General features: G+C 40.7%; 1 protein-coding gene across 2 annotated transcripts in view; it reads left to right on the top strand.

Moving 5' to 3' along the window:
- IGF1R (insulin like growth factor 1 receptor) overlaps positions 1 to 17,677 on the top strand; it is a 188,384-nt gene that overhangs the window by 153,510 nt on the left and 17,197 nt on the right. The window contains exons 8-18 of one of the 2 annotated variants that reach the window (XM_009565070.2): positions 296 to 534; positions 989 to 1,156; positions 1,358 to 1,562; positions 5,823 to 6,109; positions 7,631 to 7,767; positions 8,081 to 8,240; positions 8,902 to 9,004; positions 10,380 to 10,450; positions 12,983 to 13,212; positions 13,505 to 13,615; positions 15,637 to 15,796. In XM_009565070.2, the coding sequence (XP_009563365.2) occupies positions 296 to 534; positions 989 to 1,156; positions 1,358 to 1,562; positions 5,823 to 6,109; positions 7,631 to 7,767; positions 8,081 to 8,240; positions 8,902 to 9,004; positions 10,380 to 10,450; positions 12,983 to 13,212; positions 13,505 to 13,615; positions 15,637 to 15,796 (1,871 nt within the window). Of the gene's footprint in view, positions 1 to 295; positions 535 to 988; positions 1,157 to 1,357; positions 1,563 to 5,822; positions 6,110 to 7,630; positions 7,768 to 8,080; positions 8,241 to 8,898; positions 9,005 to 10,379; positions 10,451 to 12,982; positions 13,213 to 13,504; positions 13,616 to 15,636; positions 15,797 to 17,677 lie in introns of both variants that reach the window. The other variant, XM_009565069.2, reaches the window with a different exon arrangement.

Raw genomic sequence — 17,677 nt, 5'->3', positions numbered from 1 at the left:
TGAAACATTTCATTGTCTGCTTTGGATTAAAAATAATAAATTTAAGGCTTTTTTCTTGGAAAACCTTGCCTTATTAGTAGTGACTAAGGGGAAGATCTGCAGCTAAAGCTGTGCTCTGAGTTGTGTGGTGCTTGTAAACAAATACGAATTTTACTCTGTATTATTCTGCTGTGGAAAACAAGTGATCTTTATGTGTTTCATTGAGCAACACTGAAGTGAGGCACTCTCCTAAATAGATATTACTTTTTAGGAGACGATAAATATTTTCTACTATTTTTTATTTTCACTATTCCAGACCATTCAAAAATGTGACAGAATACGATGGGCAGGATGCGTGTGGCTCCAATAGCTGGAACATGGTCGACGTTGACCTGCCACCGAACAAAGAGAACAATCCTGGAATTCTACTGCAGGGATTGAAACCTTGGACACAATATGCCATTTATGTCAAGGCTGTTACCCTCACAATGATGGAAAATCATCATATTCATGGAGCAAAAAGTGAAATTGTCTATATACGAACTAATGCTGCAGGTGAGATCCCGGGCTCTTGGATTATAGGTTGATAACTGCATATGTGCTTGTTGTATTATCAAGCTACTTCTGTTCTTAATACAGACGTTGCATTTACATGCAGATGATGCGCGTGATGCTAGGGAGTTTTAGTAATTATGAAAGCAATATAAAGATTTGAATTAAAACTCTCCGGTGTCTCCAACATTTTCATTGGAACTAATGGAATTTTTTGGATTGTTCATTTTAGGTAAATTTAAGTACAGCTCTGGATTGGGACTGTACGTTGTGCTTACAGCTGAACCCTTAATAGCCGTTGTTAGTGGTCCACAAGTAGGAAATCTTTCCTTTGAAATACAACTTTTTTTTCTTGGAGTATAGAAATTAGATTAGGATTCACTTTGAATCTTGCATTGAAATACATTGCAAAATGCTTCAGATTTGAATGGCTGCCTTTTCTTTTTTTCTCCTCCAGTGCCATCCATTCCCTTGGATGTTATTTCAGCATCCAACTCCTCATCCCAACTGATAGTGAAGTGGAATCCCCCTTCTCTTCCCAATGGCAACCTCTCATACTACATCGTACGATGGCAGCAGCAACCTCAGGACAGTTATCTTTACAGACACAATTACTGCTCCAAAGGTAGGAAAACGAAACCTGGCTGGGTTGAAGTGCCCGTGGCTCTTTCCATGCACTTCATTGATAAGACCCAAAGCCTGTGCCCTGCTTCACGAGTGTTTTGTGAAGAAGAGCAAGTAGAAGGGGGTGGATAAACATGCATTGTTGCTGTATTCATAATATGGAGAGTAAAGAAACAAGCCACTTGTGTTCTTTTCTTTTAAGATAAAGTCCCAATTCGAAGATATGCTGATGGGACCATTGATACAGAAGAAGCTACTGAACCCACCAAGCCAGAGGGCTGTGGGGGAGAAAAAGGAACTTGTTGTGCTTGTCCCAAGACAGAGGCAGAAAAGCAAGCAGAGAAGGAAGAAGCAGAGTACAGGAAAGTCTTTGAGAATTTCCTTCACAACTCCATCTTTGTCCCCAGGTAATGAATTTTGGACACTTTCTCTTTGCAAGGCTAATAATTTCATTTTTTAATGTTTCCCAGAGCTGAGGCTTCCTGGACATGAAAGCCTATGTAGATAATGCCTGAAACACAAAAACATTGCCTTTGCTTTTATGTGAGACAGTATGCAGCGTTACCTTGCAGCTTCTCTAATTCACTGATTTTCATCTCTGTCTCTCAATTTCAGCTAAAAGTAAGGGTTCTTACCTATATTGTTCAAGAACTTTAGTGGTGGTTTCTTTTCAGAATCGTGAGTCACTTGAGGAGCTCTTTGTCTGAAAGGGTTTCGGAGAAGAGCAACATGTGGCAGACAAAGGGGTTCAGATGTGATTTTTCTCTAAATAGCCATTTAAGTGCTTGTGTCCCTAATCTGAAAATGTATTTGCCTTTGAAACCGAGGGCATAGTCACCTCGCAGAATTGAAACTGGTCTTCCTTTTGCACTGCTAAAATTGCAAAGGGCGTATTGGTTTCCTGGACTTGTGCTGCATAGAAGTATTACATATGCCCACTCTTCCATGATAAACACTACTGCTTACACATTAAGTGGAATAGTAGTGATTTTATGCTGCGACATAGAGTAAATACTACTGAATTAATTGGTGACTTTCATCCTCAGTTTCCAATTTATCCTTCACAATAGCTATTTGTTCTTTAGATAATTGGATCCTGGGGCCTAGCACACAGCGTATAGCTGTTATGTTACAGTCTATAAGCAATCAGACTTCAACTGTATAGGTTATTTCATTGTATCTGTTGGCAGGTGAAGTTTATGGTGAAGTCCTTTGAGAGCTCTGAAGGGTGGCAATACTGATTATCAAGACCAGTTTGTCACTCTCCATTGTGGTTTTTTGGATCTTTATTCAAGGATGTGTTGGATTGACTGGTTTAGGGTTGGGACTGTGATACGTGCAGAGGTTCTTAGCTTTATCCAGAAAAGGAACTAAATGCTGCCTCTCTTTGGAAGTGCTGGGTATTGTATCCAAGCTGTGTTTGAGTCACATTTCGCATTTGTGGTTGAACTCACACGGTGTTTCCCTACTGATGGTGAGAACCAGCAGAAAAGATGAGGTACAGAGAGGTAACAGCCACCATGACTAGCCAGGATGTAATTCCTGAGCAATGTGAAATCCTGTAGATGTGATCTGATTTTGGACTTTATGTAGTACACCAAGGAGTTTTGAAAGGCGTATGCCAGGTCTAAACTACTTCAAAGTCGGTTGCAAAGGAATTTTTTACTTCATCAAAGCTTTGACATTTAAAATGCGTTACCTTCTCCTGAATTTTCTTGCATTCCTCCCCGCCGAAAGGAAACTCACAGAACCTTGAACTCGGGCAGTACCAAATAAACTGACCAGTTCCCAAAGGATTTCCTGAAAGCTTGTCTGTTTCCCTTTTTTCTTCACTTACTGTCATAAGGGTGTGTTTTGTAACAGCAAGGGCAGATAAGGTACAAAGCTCAGAAAGAGCTGCATAGCGAAGCAACTTTAAAGAGACTGTATGTCAGGGAAATTAAAGATTATGAGCTAGTGAGATGTCTCCATGGGACAAAATAAGCAGCTTGATACTTGGTGATGTCTATTTTTTTCTCTTTCCCAAGGGAGAAGTTAATTAATTTGTTAATGGAAGCCTCAATAGTAGTATTCATTTCCAGTGTTCTACCTGTCTCCAGGATATTACAAAAGCGATGTAGCATGTTACACAGCGTGAAATATTTGGCTGGGTGATTTTAGGGTTGTTTAAGAAGCCTGTTCATCTAATCTTGTCTGCAAGTTCTGGATGACCCCATATGTGTTAATGCAGTGGTGAGGTAGATTTCAAACATTAGGACTCCGGTTAGGTTTGAAGCGACGCTTAGAGCCGCAGGAGAATGAGCTATTCCTCAAGTTTTTCAGTCCTCTAATGAGAAGGATGAGACAGGTTCTGTGTGTAGTGGAAGGTGTCTGAGAAGTAACAGTAAAATTGCCAGAAAGTATGAGAACAGTTAGCTTGTATGTTACTGACCCACAGTTTTTTTCCTTCTTTTTTATTTCAATTTAATTTTTATAGTGTTATTTTAATTTTTTTCTTGCATTTCTCTTCCTTCCTCTCCATTAACAGAACAGGTGAATTTTCATGGGTTTATCTCTAGAATTTTCCTTATTTCCTTGGATGCTTTTTTTTCCCCTTTATCTGTGCCTTTCACAAAAGCTGGAAACTGCTCGGCAGAAAAGCAATGGTATTGAATCTCTTGATGTTTTAATCATGTTTGCCTTGTGGCTATCTTACAGGTCTCTTTCTCTTCCTGATGGGACTGTAGTTTTCACCAGGTTTTGTGTTGTGTTATCTTTTATCTTTTCCTCTGTCTTTGCTCAAAGGCAAGGCAGGACTCTACTACTGCCCCCCCCCTCCACGGAAGAGTTGAATCTTCTTGCATCCCATAAAAGCAGTGATAGGCAAAATCGTGCTTTTTGGGTTCCTGCATTGGCATGTGCTTTTGTGGTTGATTAAAAATGAACTTTTTATTTTCACTGCTTTTATCACAAAATTGATGCAGATGTTCATCACTTCAGTGCTAGGCATCCCGTGTGCTTTCAGCAGTTCAGAAGTTTGTTCTTTCCAGTGAGTTAAAGCAGCAAATGAATACTCGTCCCAAGTCACTTCTATAAATACCAGTACAGGGGAGGCATAAGTGCTTGTGTCTCCTCTGAAATTCCTTCATGCCCCACTAACAAGTTAAGGCATTTGCTTGTGTTTGCTTAAAACAGTTTCTTGGTAGGTTAGGAAGTTGCTTCCTTGTCTTCATTTATTTCTATGCTGTGGTTTACGTGGCATCTGAGAGTGTCAAAACGACTACTCAAGACATAGTAAAAGGATTTTGGAAAATTTGTAGTGAACTCAGTAAAAAAAAAAAAAAAATTCATCCAGCCTCTGCCAGAAGATTTCAAAACCAAGTCAGCCTGGTTTTGGCTCTCTCTGCAGCATGCTGGGTTGTGGCTGGATGTACTAAGACAGTATATTTGACAGTGAATTAACTTCTCCTGTTGAGTCATGTTTCTTCCTGTTGTGTGTTTGAGGGAGGCCTCATTCCCCTAGTTTGTAGCTCCCTGTCTGATAGCCGTGAGTTTGACTTTGTCCTTGTGCTGACCAGGTGTTAAATGAGCACTGGCCAAGTGATTTCAGGTGGGACGGGATGCAAGCGAAAACTGGTTTTGTAGTGGTGCTTCCTGCCTTCTTCTTTAACTCCCCATGTGCGTAGCCTTCCAGGTGTGAGCGGTCCTGCAGACTTTGGAGACTAGGAGAGCAGGGAAGGGAGAGCTGGAAAGTGAACTTGCCGTATGTAGTCAGTGCTCCTGCGCAAAGCAGCCTTGGATCTGACCCAGGAGCGAGGGACAAGGCTGATGTGTAGCAATTGTGTGTTGGTTAGCTAACACCATCCAAACGTTTATGAGTGTGTTCATACTGACACTTGCGCTGATACTCAGGCCTGTCCGCTAGAACATTTCTTAGACTCAGGAAAGCAGTAGTGTTGCTGTAAATCCTCAAGTTTTTAACTTTACATAAATTTCATACGGGTGCCTGTAAGGCAAAGCAAAGTTGCTGGGTGAACTCCTTGCTGTACACAGTATTAGTGCGGTGTTTTCTCATACTGGACAATCATTCGTTGCAGAGCTTTTGGGTGAGAGAAGTAAAGATACACAAATTACTACATTAGTGGTGGGTAACATTCATGACTCTCAGTTGCTTTCCAAGGTTTCTCCTTTCAGTGCAATACACTCAAAGTTCTGTAATTTCACTACAACTGAAAAGGACATGAAGCCTACACAGAGTTAACTATGCTAATCCAGCAACCTTCAGAACAGTTTTTTCCCTAGCCTTTTCAATCATTATGATCTGATTTTTATTTTAAGTGTCAACGTTACTGTCATTAAATTCAAATCTACTTTGCTTATTGAATAACTGTGAAGTCATTTTTGCAATTCAGTTTATTGCGGGAGGTCAGAAGTTAGTGCATTTATCTTGGAGCACAATGTGAGCTTCAGAGTTTTGATTGGTTTTTGACCAAAAGAGAGAACAATAGGATTGCTGACATGCTGCAGGTTCAGATTAAGAGAAGGCTTTTGTCTTGATTTAGTTTTTTTGTAGCAGTTACGTATTTCACTGTGGGTTTTTTTTGCACAGAGCTGGAGGAAAAGGGGTGTTTTTCTAAAAGTGGTGTTTCTCTAAAGAACTTTTCTGTACCTGTCTGTTTTCTCCACAGACCCGATCGGAAGCGAAGGGATGTGTTCCGAATCGCAAATGCCACTTTGGCCACTCGAAACAGGAACACGACTGGGACAGATCACTTCACCAATGTATCTGATGCAGAGGAGAGCGAGGTGGAATACCCATTCTTTGAGACCAAAGTGGATGGCAAGGAGAGAACTGTGATCTCCCATCTCCAACCTTTTACTCTTTACCGCATTGATATTCACAGCTGCAACCATGAAGCTGACACACTTGGTTGTAGTGCTTCCAACTTTGTCTTTGCAAGAACCATGCCTTCAGGTATGCTCTCACAAGTCTAAAGCTTTGTTTTGACTTCTGGGAAGAGATAATCTCGGGGAAGACAAACCCTGCAAAAACAGTTAGGAAAATGTTTGGGTATAATAAAAAAATTCTACGCAAGAAAATAAGTATAAGCTATATGAAACTTCATTACTGTAGTTTAATGCCCTCGACTGGTCTCTCGTGTACTTGAGTGACGTGTATTGAGTCTGTCCTGTGATCTGGAGAAAGGCAGAAGTGTGTGCATTGAGTACGAAGATAATTATGAGGGAATTTGTTTCCCAACGCTATAGGTAAGACCCACAGACATCGGACATGGTGGGGTAAAAAGTTTTATTCTTCAGTTCCCTGTGCGCTGAATAGAGACAGGGGAGCATTTCTCTGCTAATGTTTAGTTTTGCTGTGTTCACTCTGAACTGTTTGCAGGTTTCAGAGTTTTGCTGGTGGGAATGTTTGCCAAATGTTTCTTCTGTCACAGAATGACCATGCTTTTGTCCAGCCTGCAAACAGGAGGAGGACTGTGTTGCTTTGCGGCCAATGCTGGCATCTAGAGTACTTCAAGTAGGAAGCATTGAATGCTGTACTCGTGTTTGGAACTTTACAGATTGTACTTCTTCTCAGAAGAATAGAGATGATTTTACTGTAAGCTTGCATGTATCCAGCAAAAGGCTTCTGACTCCAGCAGATGTCTGGGGTATTTGATGCAGAATGGTAGCAATTTTGTTTTGTTTCTAGAAGGAAAGACTATATCATAATCCAGATCCAGCTGTGGCAGTAAAAAAGCAAAAAGTATTGCTTAATTTCAAGGAAATAAGTATATCTGTGATATCAGGGAAAAGGAAATAAGTGTTCCCAGGTTTGTAGTGCATGGCTCTGAAAAGCAAAGGCTAAATGATTCTGGTTTCTTCTAGGCCTGAGAAGTGTATTTTTGAAGAAGTGGCCTTCCTTGGCTTTCTTTGACTGAAACTGTCTTCATATTCCTGTTAAGTTTTGAATAAAACACATAAAAATATCAGGAATGAAATAGAGATAAATCAATTCCTGAATTGCTCATGAGACTCCATTTTGAACTCTGACAGACTTGCTAGGACTGGATGTTTAGGAGAGGGATGTCTGTGGGTCAGAGCTTTGGCGTTTGGGGCCATTTGTGGCCAGGCTGCTGTTCACAGGTGTCTGGTGGGAGTAGCTGTGTCTGCACTGTTCTGGTATAGTGGAGAGTTTGGAAGGAAGAACCCGGTGCTGATAAACAGCTTCTTAAGCACACAGTGACTGACACAGAGCCCATACCTGGTGAAGCTGTGTACACTGCACTGGTTTTCTGGCAATTAGCAGTTCAGGCTCCACCAGTCTCTCCAGCAGGCCCTTCGCTGGTGCATTTTGTTCTCTGGATCTTTGAATAGCACTTGCTGCAATGCTTCGATACCTAAAGAATAATATGAACCTTTTATTTCCTCAGTTGTTGCATGAGTTCCTGTTTCAGTAATAGATGTTCTTCTCACATCACTTGTAAATATTTTACAGAGGGAGCAGATAACATTCCAGGAACGGTAACATGGGAAGCAAAAGAAGAAAATACCGTCTACCTGAAGTGGTTAGAGCCTGCAAATCCAAATGGGCTGATACTAATGTATGAAATCAAATATGGGCAGCATGGAGAGGTGAGGATCTGACCTTTCTCTGTCAAGAGTTACTGCTTGTAACTCTATACACAAGATAGGATTTTTCTTAACGTGCTTTTGCAGACCACAGATAGAAATTGTGATTTCAAACACCCAGCGCCAGCCAGCGTACCATCCCTTTATTTTGTTTATTTTGGTAGATTTTGAATTCCACCTATCTACTTAAAGTGTTTGAAGAAAACTGATGGGGCTTTTAGTCATAAAAATTAGCTTATCTGCAGACACATTGCTTTCTCAAGGATGAGGGAATGCGAAGCTATTAACATAAACTGTAATTTGTTTTTGCTTTTAGGAAAAGCGAGAATGTGTTTCCAGACAGGAATACAAGAAGCTTGGAGGAGCTAAACTAACTCATCTGAACGCCGGAAACTATTCTGCTAGAGTTCAGGCCACTTCATTAGCTGGAAATGGGTCATGGACTGAGCCAATCTCTTTCTATGTGCAACCCAAAGGTACGATGAGTGCTTGTTGACTGAGTCAAACTGGGGGACTGTTTTCTTTTTAATAATTCCTGCTGTTTGCCTATTTAACTGAGCATCTTGCCAGTACTCTGAATACTCTTCTTATTAGCTGATGCTTTTTTGGGAACTCCTCTCTATTCTAGTTTTTGGCAAATGTTGACATCCAGGAGATGTGTCTGGGATGTGGATGTTTTGTGTTTAGTTGTAGAGCAGATGTATCCACAGAAAACTGGAACTTATCTTTTCTTCTTTCTTGGTTTTCTAATTGTTGGACTGTGAAGAACTTGGAAGTAAAGAGCAGTCTGTGCATATTCTAAATATAAGTATAAGCAATGGCAAGGTGAACAAAAGGTGGAACAAAAGAGAACATGCAGTTCACTGAGGAATGCGAGTCCTTAAGTGTAGCTCGTGAAAGCAAACCTCAGACAGACACTGTTCTGTACAGAAGTAACACTTTTTGCTGTCTGTTTTCTTGTTCCACTCATTTGCAGTCAGGGAATGTTTCTGAGTATGTTTTTCCACATCAGACAAGAAAATGAGTACTTTGATTTCTTCCCTGTATGGAAACACACTGAGTGGGGTTTGAATGTTTCTTTGTCAATGGATGTTTTATAGAAACCCTGATACAATTTTTTCTTGTTGGTTGCAGCAGCAACCTATGGAAACTTCCTGCACTTGATAATTGTGCTCCCTATTGCTTTCCTGCTCATCATTGGGGGATTACTGATAATGCTGTACGTCTTTAACAAAAAGAGGTGAGTTGTGTATGCTTATGGTTAAACTGCAGATCTGTGTCCGTGGCGCAAGTTAGACATTAAAAAGAGGAATGGCATTCAGCGAACTCCAAGCTAAAGTAGATTCTGTCCTGTTGATGCGTAAAAGGAGGTGGTTTAGAGTTACCGGTGAGCATCTGGCTGCTGCTTGAGATATGAAGAGGCTTTTTATTACAGTATCATGTTTGGGAGGGAAGAGGAGGGCTTGTCAGGAACATATCCACTGGGACAATGATGGCAGACACTGAACCTATATCATCAGAAGCTTTGACTGAAATATAGGTCAATATAAATCATGGAAACTTAGTCAGTTTAGGTTAATGTGATTTTTTTGCGAGTTCTAGATGCTTTTTGAAATCTTTACCAGCACTTAAAAATTTACTTCTGGGCAGAGCAGTCTAGAGGACTGTTCTGTTTATTTGTTTTCCTTGGTTTGGTTTTTGTAAATAGTGATTTATTTTTTTATTTAATTGAAATGCATAATGAGAACCTAATAGAAGTCAATGCAAATGTTCAGCCTTGCAACTTTCTAGACATGGAGGGGTTTTATTACACTCACGTAAATTATGCTCATTGAGTGTCCCATTATTCCCAACTCTGATTCATTTGTGTGCAGACAGTAGTACCAGCTCTCCTGAAGCGCTCCAGGAAGGGCTTTGTAACTCATGAAGTACAATACCTGCTTGGCCTTCCCTTGGGCTCTCCTAGGTGAAGTGCCTGATAACTCATCCTTCTTGAAATAGTTATTCTAGCCCCCAAGAATGTCTTGTCTTTGACTTTCTGAGGTTTGATTGAGGATTTTATTTCTATAGCTTGCCTCCTGCAAGAGCTCTGGCAGTGTTGAATAAATGTTTTAGCCTAAAAATTGCCCCAGTAAAACGCAGAGGGAGTGGTGTGTGTGTTTCTTTTTTTAAATAAAATGATAGAAACACTTATAGCTGAATGGAATTCCCCATTAGAAACAGTCTTGTCCTTTGGTAGATCACTTCTCTCCCACAGTAGAGCAGGTGCTGTTAAAGTATATTCTAAACCACAGGTCTCCAAGGTGAATCGCCATGCAGGTGCCTCTCTTAAAGAGAGTTTACCCAGCAGCTGAAAGTACTTTGTGTTTACACTTTTTCTGGTGCTGATTCGGTATAGAGAAGACTGCAGCTCTCCTAGGAAAGCTCTTCTGGGCTGTTTTCGCATTGATTACGTGAGGTAGAATAAGAGCTTGGTTTGTCCCCTTTGTCTGAAAAGCTCTTCATATACAGTAAATATTACTCTGTCATTGAGCAAATTGTGGAAGCGCTGTAGAAGAGGTGGTCTGAGATTTACTTAGGTTTAAAGATTAAAAAGTAAAAAAATATTTCACCAGGAACAGCGACAGACTGGGCAATGGAGTGCTCTATGCTTCTGTGAACCCCGAGTACTTCAGCGCTTCAGATGGTAAGTGTGGCCTTTACGTTTCTGGTGCTTTCTGGTACTTTCATAGACAGGCATACCTTGTTTTATTGTGGTTTGCAGATATTGCAGGGTTTATTGCACCATTTTTTAGCAGTGAAGTATTCTTTAAGTATGTACATAAGTATGTACATTGCCTTTTTAAACATAATGCTATTGCACACTTAGTAGACTACAATATAGTGTAAATGTAACTTTTATGTGCACTGGGAAACCAAAAAATCTGTGTGACTCTCTTTATTGTGATATTTGCTTTGTTGGGGGGGCATGGAACTGAACCCACAGTACCTCTGAGGAGTTGCCTGTATTCTGTGTCTGACTTGGAAAGATACGAAACTCTAGAAGGGGTGTTGTAAAACAGCTTTTGCTCTTCATTGTGTTAGCACAGCCATGGAGTCCATCATTGGTAATACGTAAATGTCACCTCTTCATTGAAACTGAGGAGTTATTGAGTTGTTTTCCTGTAGTTCATTCAGTTGACACAGATTTGGATGCATCAGTTTGACTTTTAGGTTGTTATCTACTCGTCTGGTGATGATGTCACTGGAATGTAGTAAAAATTAATGAATTCATTATCTCTTACGTTTGCACTTTTAAGCCCTTTTCTGACCTATTGGAGCAAACCTACTGCTTGTTTCTATGTAATTTCTATGTACTCTAGAAAATAGTAACACTTGCAAAAAACCAACACTGTCTCCTCGTTTCCTATCCCAATAAAACTTTTCAACACCTTTTCACAGTTACATAAAGATAAAAGCAATTTTGTGGGCTTCGAGGCGTATCACGTGCAGAAATTTTGTGTTAAAATCAGCACAGATGTTTGATATAATCTGTATTTGTTTCTCTTAATATCTGAAGTGTAGATAGACATTTTTCTGTAGCTGGTGAAACATTTTTTTAAAGCTAGTTTCAAATTGACCTGAGGTATTTGAAAGTGATTTATGCATCTAGAGGTGTTAGACTGTGACAGTTTTTAGATCCCAACTGGTGTATTTGTGCTGAATGCTCTGCTAACAGACTGAAATAATTATAGTTCTAAACTCAGGTGTGGGGTTTTGAGGTATGCCTTTAATTTCTTACAATTTTCTGTAGGAGCCATAATGGGGATAATGCTCAAGTCTTTAAAACCATCCAGGAAATAAAGATTCTTTAAAACAAAAGACCTTTCCTAGAACAGTGCTTTTTTGGTTTTGCTTTCTGTATGTCTGTTATTGTCCTGTACTTTGCTATTGCAGGCAGTTGTACCTGATAACAGTGTAGGCGAACTTCTTGCCAGTTCTTGTGTTGGCTGTCCCTGCGCAGCAGCAGCAGGAGGTGCATGAGGCTTGGCAGTCCAGGGATCCTCAGCTCTGCGTCTCCAGAAAGCCCTTGTGCTGAGATCACTGTGGAATGGAGAACGCTGGGAATTCAGCTTTCTGACTAAATGAATTGCTTTAAAAAATAATAAAATACAAACAGCAACTAGGTTCCCACTGGAGCCCTACTTGCTAGATAATTAATTTGTTCTCCACTCCTCCTGAAGGTGTAGGTGTCTGTAATGACCGTGTGCCCGTACTATACAGGTTATGTACATGTGCAGCTTTTTGAATCCAGGAGGAAATCAGAACATCAGACAAATTTCTTTGAGGCATCAGTTCTTCTGTTTATGGTTGTTTGGTGTTACTGCTGTAGACTTCTTGCAGGAATAGTGTTTCCAAAGTCCCCAGGAGGCTAATGAGTTTAGCCAGGGTGGCAACGGAGTCTCTTACCTTTATTGTTCATTGTGGCATTGTTAGGGTTAAAGGTTTGTCAGTGTTCATGCTATAATTCTCTATTTTTACATCCTGCCATTTCGCCCATCCAGAGCATGTGACACAATCTTCTCCTTCCTCTGGTGACTGATAGGCAGCAGCAACGGTGACTGCTCAGATGTCTTCTTGCCCGAGGCAGTCCTCCCTCCTGGCAGTCACCTTCTGAGGTCTCTCTTCTGCCTCAGATCAAAGACTTGCAAGAGCAGCGAGTTCTGCCTTTACTGGTGCAGCAGAGTGTGTGCAAGTGATCAGAATGGTTTCATGCAAAGAGCCTACTAGATCAGAGAGTCACTTTCCCTCTAGTCATAAAATCAATCTGCTAATAGAGAATACAGCAGACACTAAACTGATACAGATGATCGAGTATGTTTGATGCTGTCTGGAAGAATTAGAAAACCAAGGATTCCAAGAAAAGCTGAAGCCAAATGTATCGATTCAAGCTTCTTCCTAACTTGGCTTTGTGGTTCCTTATTTCTCTCCCATTATGTCAGCACTATAGGGAGACTTCTTCAAGTCCACATTTCTTTAAGATTTATTTGTATGCCAATTATCTACCTATCTCTCTATAGGAAAGACCAGGAGCTATTTGCATACGTTGTGCAAGGTCTCAGCATTGTGTCTGATGTTGTTTATAGTAAAACTGTTTTGTCAGTTGGCTTTGTAGAGCAGTGAGTGATGGCAGCCCTTGCAGAAGTGGAATGTCATAGGCTCTTCTTCCTCTCCTTAGTGTATGTTCCAGACGAATGGGAGGTGCCCCGTGAGAAGATCACTATGTGTCGAGAGCTTGGGCAAGGCTCCTTTGGAATGGTGTACGAGGGAATAGCCAAGGGAGTCGTGAAGGATGAGCCAGAGACCAGAGTGGCCATCAAGACTGTCAATGAATCTGCAAGCATGCGTGAGAGGATAGAGTTCTTAAATGAGGCCTCGGTGATGAAAGAGTTCAATTGTCACCATGTGGTAAGTCATGAAAACGTAAGAAGGCTGTGATTCATACAGCCATGGTCCTTATTGGCATGAGGGCGTTCAGGCCATGTCTGCACTGACTGGGGCCGGAGCTTGGGATTTTAGCTTCAACTCTGCACAACTTTCTGATATTACTGTGAGACAGGAGTCAAAGTGGAACCAAATCTACTTTTAGACTGTTCCCACAGGTTCTTGGTTGTTTGGGGCTATGTAGCAATGTGAATAAAGGATCACTACACTTCAGTTAGCTGTACTGGTAACTGAACATTTGTTTCTCCTCTTCCAGGTTCGGCTGCTTGGTGTTGTTTCTCAGGGCCAACCTACGTTGGTTATCATGGAACTGATGACACGTGGGGACCTCAAAAGTTACCTGAGATCATTGAGGCCAGACACAGAGGTGAGTCATGAGTAGCTGGATGTTTTTTATTTTCTGCAGTTATAATCATCTTGAATGAAACAGCGTCACGATGAAGGCAGCAGGCAAAGTCCCCCTCTCAGAACAAAACATGAGCTGCTCTGTCATCAGCACCCCTTTTTGTGAGGTAGCTGTTGCAAATAGCCCAGTGTGCTGCATGGAACAGGCCTCCTTTTGTGTTATTGAGTCCTGTTTTCCAGATTTGAATTAAATTTTTGTCTAGTTTCTCATCAAGATGTTAAACAAAAATTTTCCTCATTGAAGCATGCGTGTTAGTTGTTTCATGTTGTATATCCTGCTTGTTGCCTCTGTAAATTAAAACCTTAATATTTTGGCTAATATGCATACTGTAATAGGTAGGCTGTCAGTCTAACAGCTAAACTTGCTGCATATGATACAGATGCTGAAGGATAAAGATGACACATAGGTCACCTACCACTGAAGTCATAACAAACTACGTAGAAAATGAGCTCAGCAGCTTTTGCCCTTGATCTAGAAATTTTGGTATGAATAGCTTAAAGGAACAGAACATGAGCACAATATGTACACAAGAGAATGAGTATGGTATAAGTGGAGAGTATTGCATGTAGCAAGAGCAGATTGCTTAATTGGTTTGATACAGAAAAAAAGCATACTGGTTACAGAACATACCTAAGGACTAAGGACTTGACTAGCATTTATGGTAAATAATGTTTCAGGTCATATTAAGTAGTTTTGGTTGAATTCAACAAACTTAACAAAAGAGACAGTTACATCATACGGAAATTACCGAAATGATGAGCTCTGTACTTGGCTTTTCTGTCTTGTATGCTTGTGCTCTCCAAAGCAGTCTGTGTTAGGCTTGTGCCTAAATTCGCTGTCTTCTTCACTGTGCAGTGTAGAGAGTTGAGCGGTCTTCTGAGGACCAGTATGAGGAGAAAGGCAGGATGCTTCAATAAGGTGTGGATGGAGGGCTTGCCTCATCACCGGCTTTACTGATAATTTAGCCATGCAGCTCCCTTACCTGTCTCTTACTCCTGTGCATTCAACTCACACTGGTCCTTCTGGGTTTTCTTGGTTATATCTTCCCATGGGATGTGTTTTATTCAGCTTTTGGGAGCCTGGAAGTGGTGGGTTTGGCTCATTATCTCAACACAAAATAGCACATTTTCAAAGTTTTGATGGCGCTGGACACAAATGCTTTCTGTGCTTTCCATGGAAGGTGGGTATGGGACCATTTAATCTCTGGATGGGGATGTTATAAAGTTCAGTGACTTCGTGTTTGTGCTTTAGGGTTTTTATCGTTAGTAGAATTCAATACATAAGGCCGTGGTTCTGGTTATTCTTCGGTGATGATTATCCAATGGGTGTAAAGCCTAGGCAAATTCATGCTGGTAAGGGATAGTTGGACATAACTGATTGAGTATAAATACTTGAACTCCATCCATGAGACTTGAGAACGGCAGAAGCCATATGTCCATGGATGCTAATGAGTGAATTTTCTTTAGAAGAAATTGTCCCGTAAGGCCTTTCTCCTGTTTGCAAATAGATGTAATTCAAGCAACGTCTGATTATGGAGAACTGGGAAACAGGAATTGAAATAATTTAGTGTCATATTGTGCTTTGTGAAGGTGGTAGAACGGTAGAAATCTCATTTAAAATAAATCTTCAGATTTGCATCTCAGAACTTGTATGGCAGCAAGATGGACATCTAGAACTCCATAGGTGTAAGATTACATTGCTATACCAAAAAGCCTTTCTGGCTTGTATTCCCTAAAATAGAATGGTCTGTTAGAAAAGAGCTGCTTGGGAGTTCTGTTGTAACCCAGCTCGATATGGCCAGTTTTCCCACTAAGCAGGTGCTGTGGTGTACATAATTATGAGTTCCTGTTAAGCCTGGATTGTGTCAGGCTGAATTGTGATAATGTGTTTTTTTTTTAAAAAAATAAATGCCACAATTTGATGTAGAAATAGTTGCTTTTTTCTTTCCTCCTTACCTGTTCTGTCTTCTTAATGTCACTCAGAATAATCCTGGCCAGGCACCTCCAACTCTGAAGAAGATGATTCAGATGGCAGGAGAGATCGCTGATGGGATGGCATACCTCAATGCCAACAAATTTGTTCACAGAGACCTTGCTGCAAGAAACTGCATGGTGGCAGAAGACTTCACAGTGAAAATTGGAGGTGCGCCTTCTTGACTTATACACAAACAAAGACATCATCTTGAAAAATGAGCATCTTGGAAGGCATTTTAATTTTTGGAAGACCTTTTAAAACTTAGCTCTAGTTTAAATTTCTGCAGAATGAAATACATTTAAATTTCTGCAGAATGAAGGTTTGCTGTGATTTAAGACTTGGGAGCTGTCAACATTGAGTTGAAGCTCTTGGAATACCTCTAGTTGCTGTTGTTCCCACAAGGAAATAATATGGGGGGGTGGGGAGGTCAAAAGACCCAGTGAAGCACTGAGGTATAGATGCTGCCGGCATCTGGGTGGATGGCATAGTTACCACTGGTGTGTCTGTTAACACACAAAACAAATTCCACCTTCTGTTTATTTATTCAAGAGTAAGAATTTTAGTATTCTTTTAAAGTATATCAGATTTGGAAGTGGAATGTAAGGCTTGACTTCAGCTGGATGCTTTCCAGTCTGAATCGGAGTTCTGCTTTCCAGATAACAGAATGGCTTTCCCTCTTCACTGCTGCTAGAGCACCACTTTTTTTCCCTGTTCACCATCCCTGCAGAACAGTGTCAGATGAGTTGTTTCAGACTTTTCTCTAGAGAGGGTGAATTTAAGCTTTTGGCTGTTTTTGAGCTGTGCACATTAAAATAACATGTATAGCAACAGGCTTCTGCTGTAGGAAACTAATTCTTTTTCTCTCAGCTTAGCTCAGCTATTTTGGTAATTTGTAATCCTGTCATTTGGGAAAAAGGAAAAAAATATTACATTTCGAGTCAGTTAATTAGGAAATAAGATCTTTGAGGGATTTTGTGCATTTTCTGCAGATTTGGGGGAAGCCAGCCTGAATCCTTCCCATTCCAGTTTTCTCACTCCTCCTCCCTCCGCCAGCATGTTTTACAGTTCTTTGAACTGGAGATGGTGCATTTCTTCCCTTTAACACAGTACATGGCTACCCTGAAAGCATTTAGTGAAACATGCTGCCCTGCTCTCGTTTGTCTACTGGTACTGAAATCCCTTCATGGAGAAACAGTTCAGGAGCATCTTGACTGGAACACGTGTAGATCCTAGAGGAAGCTTTATGCTGCACTGTCCTATGCTCATTGCATGTCTGTTTCCTATTTGCATTATGTTTTTAGAGAGTTGTCCGTTTAGCCAGGATAAAGTCACCCTGGAGTGATGGAATAGCTGCAGAGATGGGCATTTAGTTGCAGTCACTGAGGGTACCAGTGTCCGTAGCAGACAAGGAACAAGAAGCATCAGTGGTTGGTCACTCATTCGAAGCTGGTAATAACGACTGAGAGCTGGAGGAGTGTTGTCCTCTGTTCGCTCTGCTTTTCCCAGAAAACAAAATGGGGCAGTTGCAGGTCTGCACTGATAAAAGGGATTTTGCCCTACTCTGCTGTGTTGGCAGACAATATTTAATATTAGTAAGAGATTTGATGCCACTTGATTTATTAACTTATTGGTTAGTTTCTGAAAACATAGTTACTGGTTTAAGTAGGCTTGTCCAAGACCCAGCAGTTTTTTGTGTGTCAAACTGATTGTACAGAAAAAAAATCTGGCTGGTTTGAGGTGAGCATTGTTAGATCCAAGTCGTGCACACGCTTATGTATTTACAGCTACGGACATGCATGTAACCTGAGGCATGTCTTTAATATCAGCCTGTGTTAGCCATAAGAGAACACCCTAATCATCTGTGGGATTTGAGATGGATTATACAAGAGCTGGAAATTATCTTTGGAGAGAGGAAAAAAAGAGAGAGAAGCATTTCCCTCAACATGTGAGATTCCTCAATTGAAGACAATAGTTTTAAGTGCTGAAAGAGCTCTTTACACTCACTAAAAACAAAAGAAAATCCTTGAATTCGGATAAGAGATGAGTGAG

The sequence above is a fragment of the Cuculus canorus genome, chromosome 12, assembly GCF_017976375.1.
Source record: "Cuculus canorus isolate bCucCan1 chromosome 12, bCucCan1.pri, whole genome shotgun sequence".
Taxonomy (NCBI): Eukaryota; Metazoa; Chordata; class Aves; order Cuculiformes; family Cuculidae; genus Cuculus; species Cuculus canorus.
The sequence above is the reverse complement of the archived record's forward strand: the minus strand, read 5'-3'. Positions and strand labels throughout refer to the sequence as shown.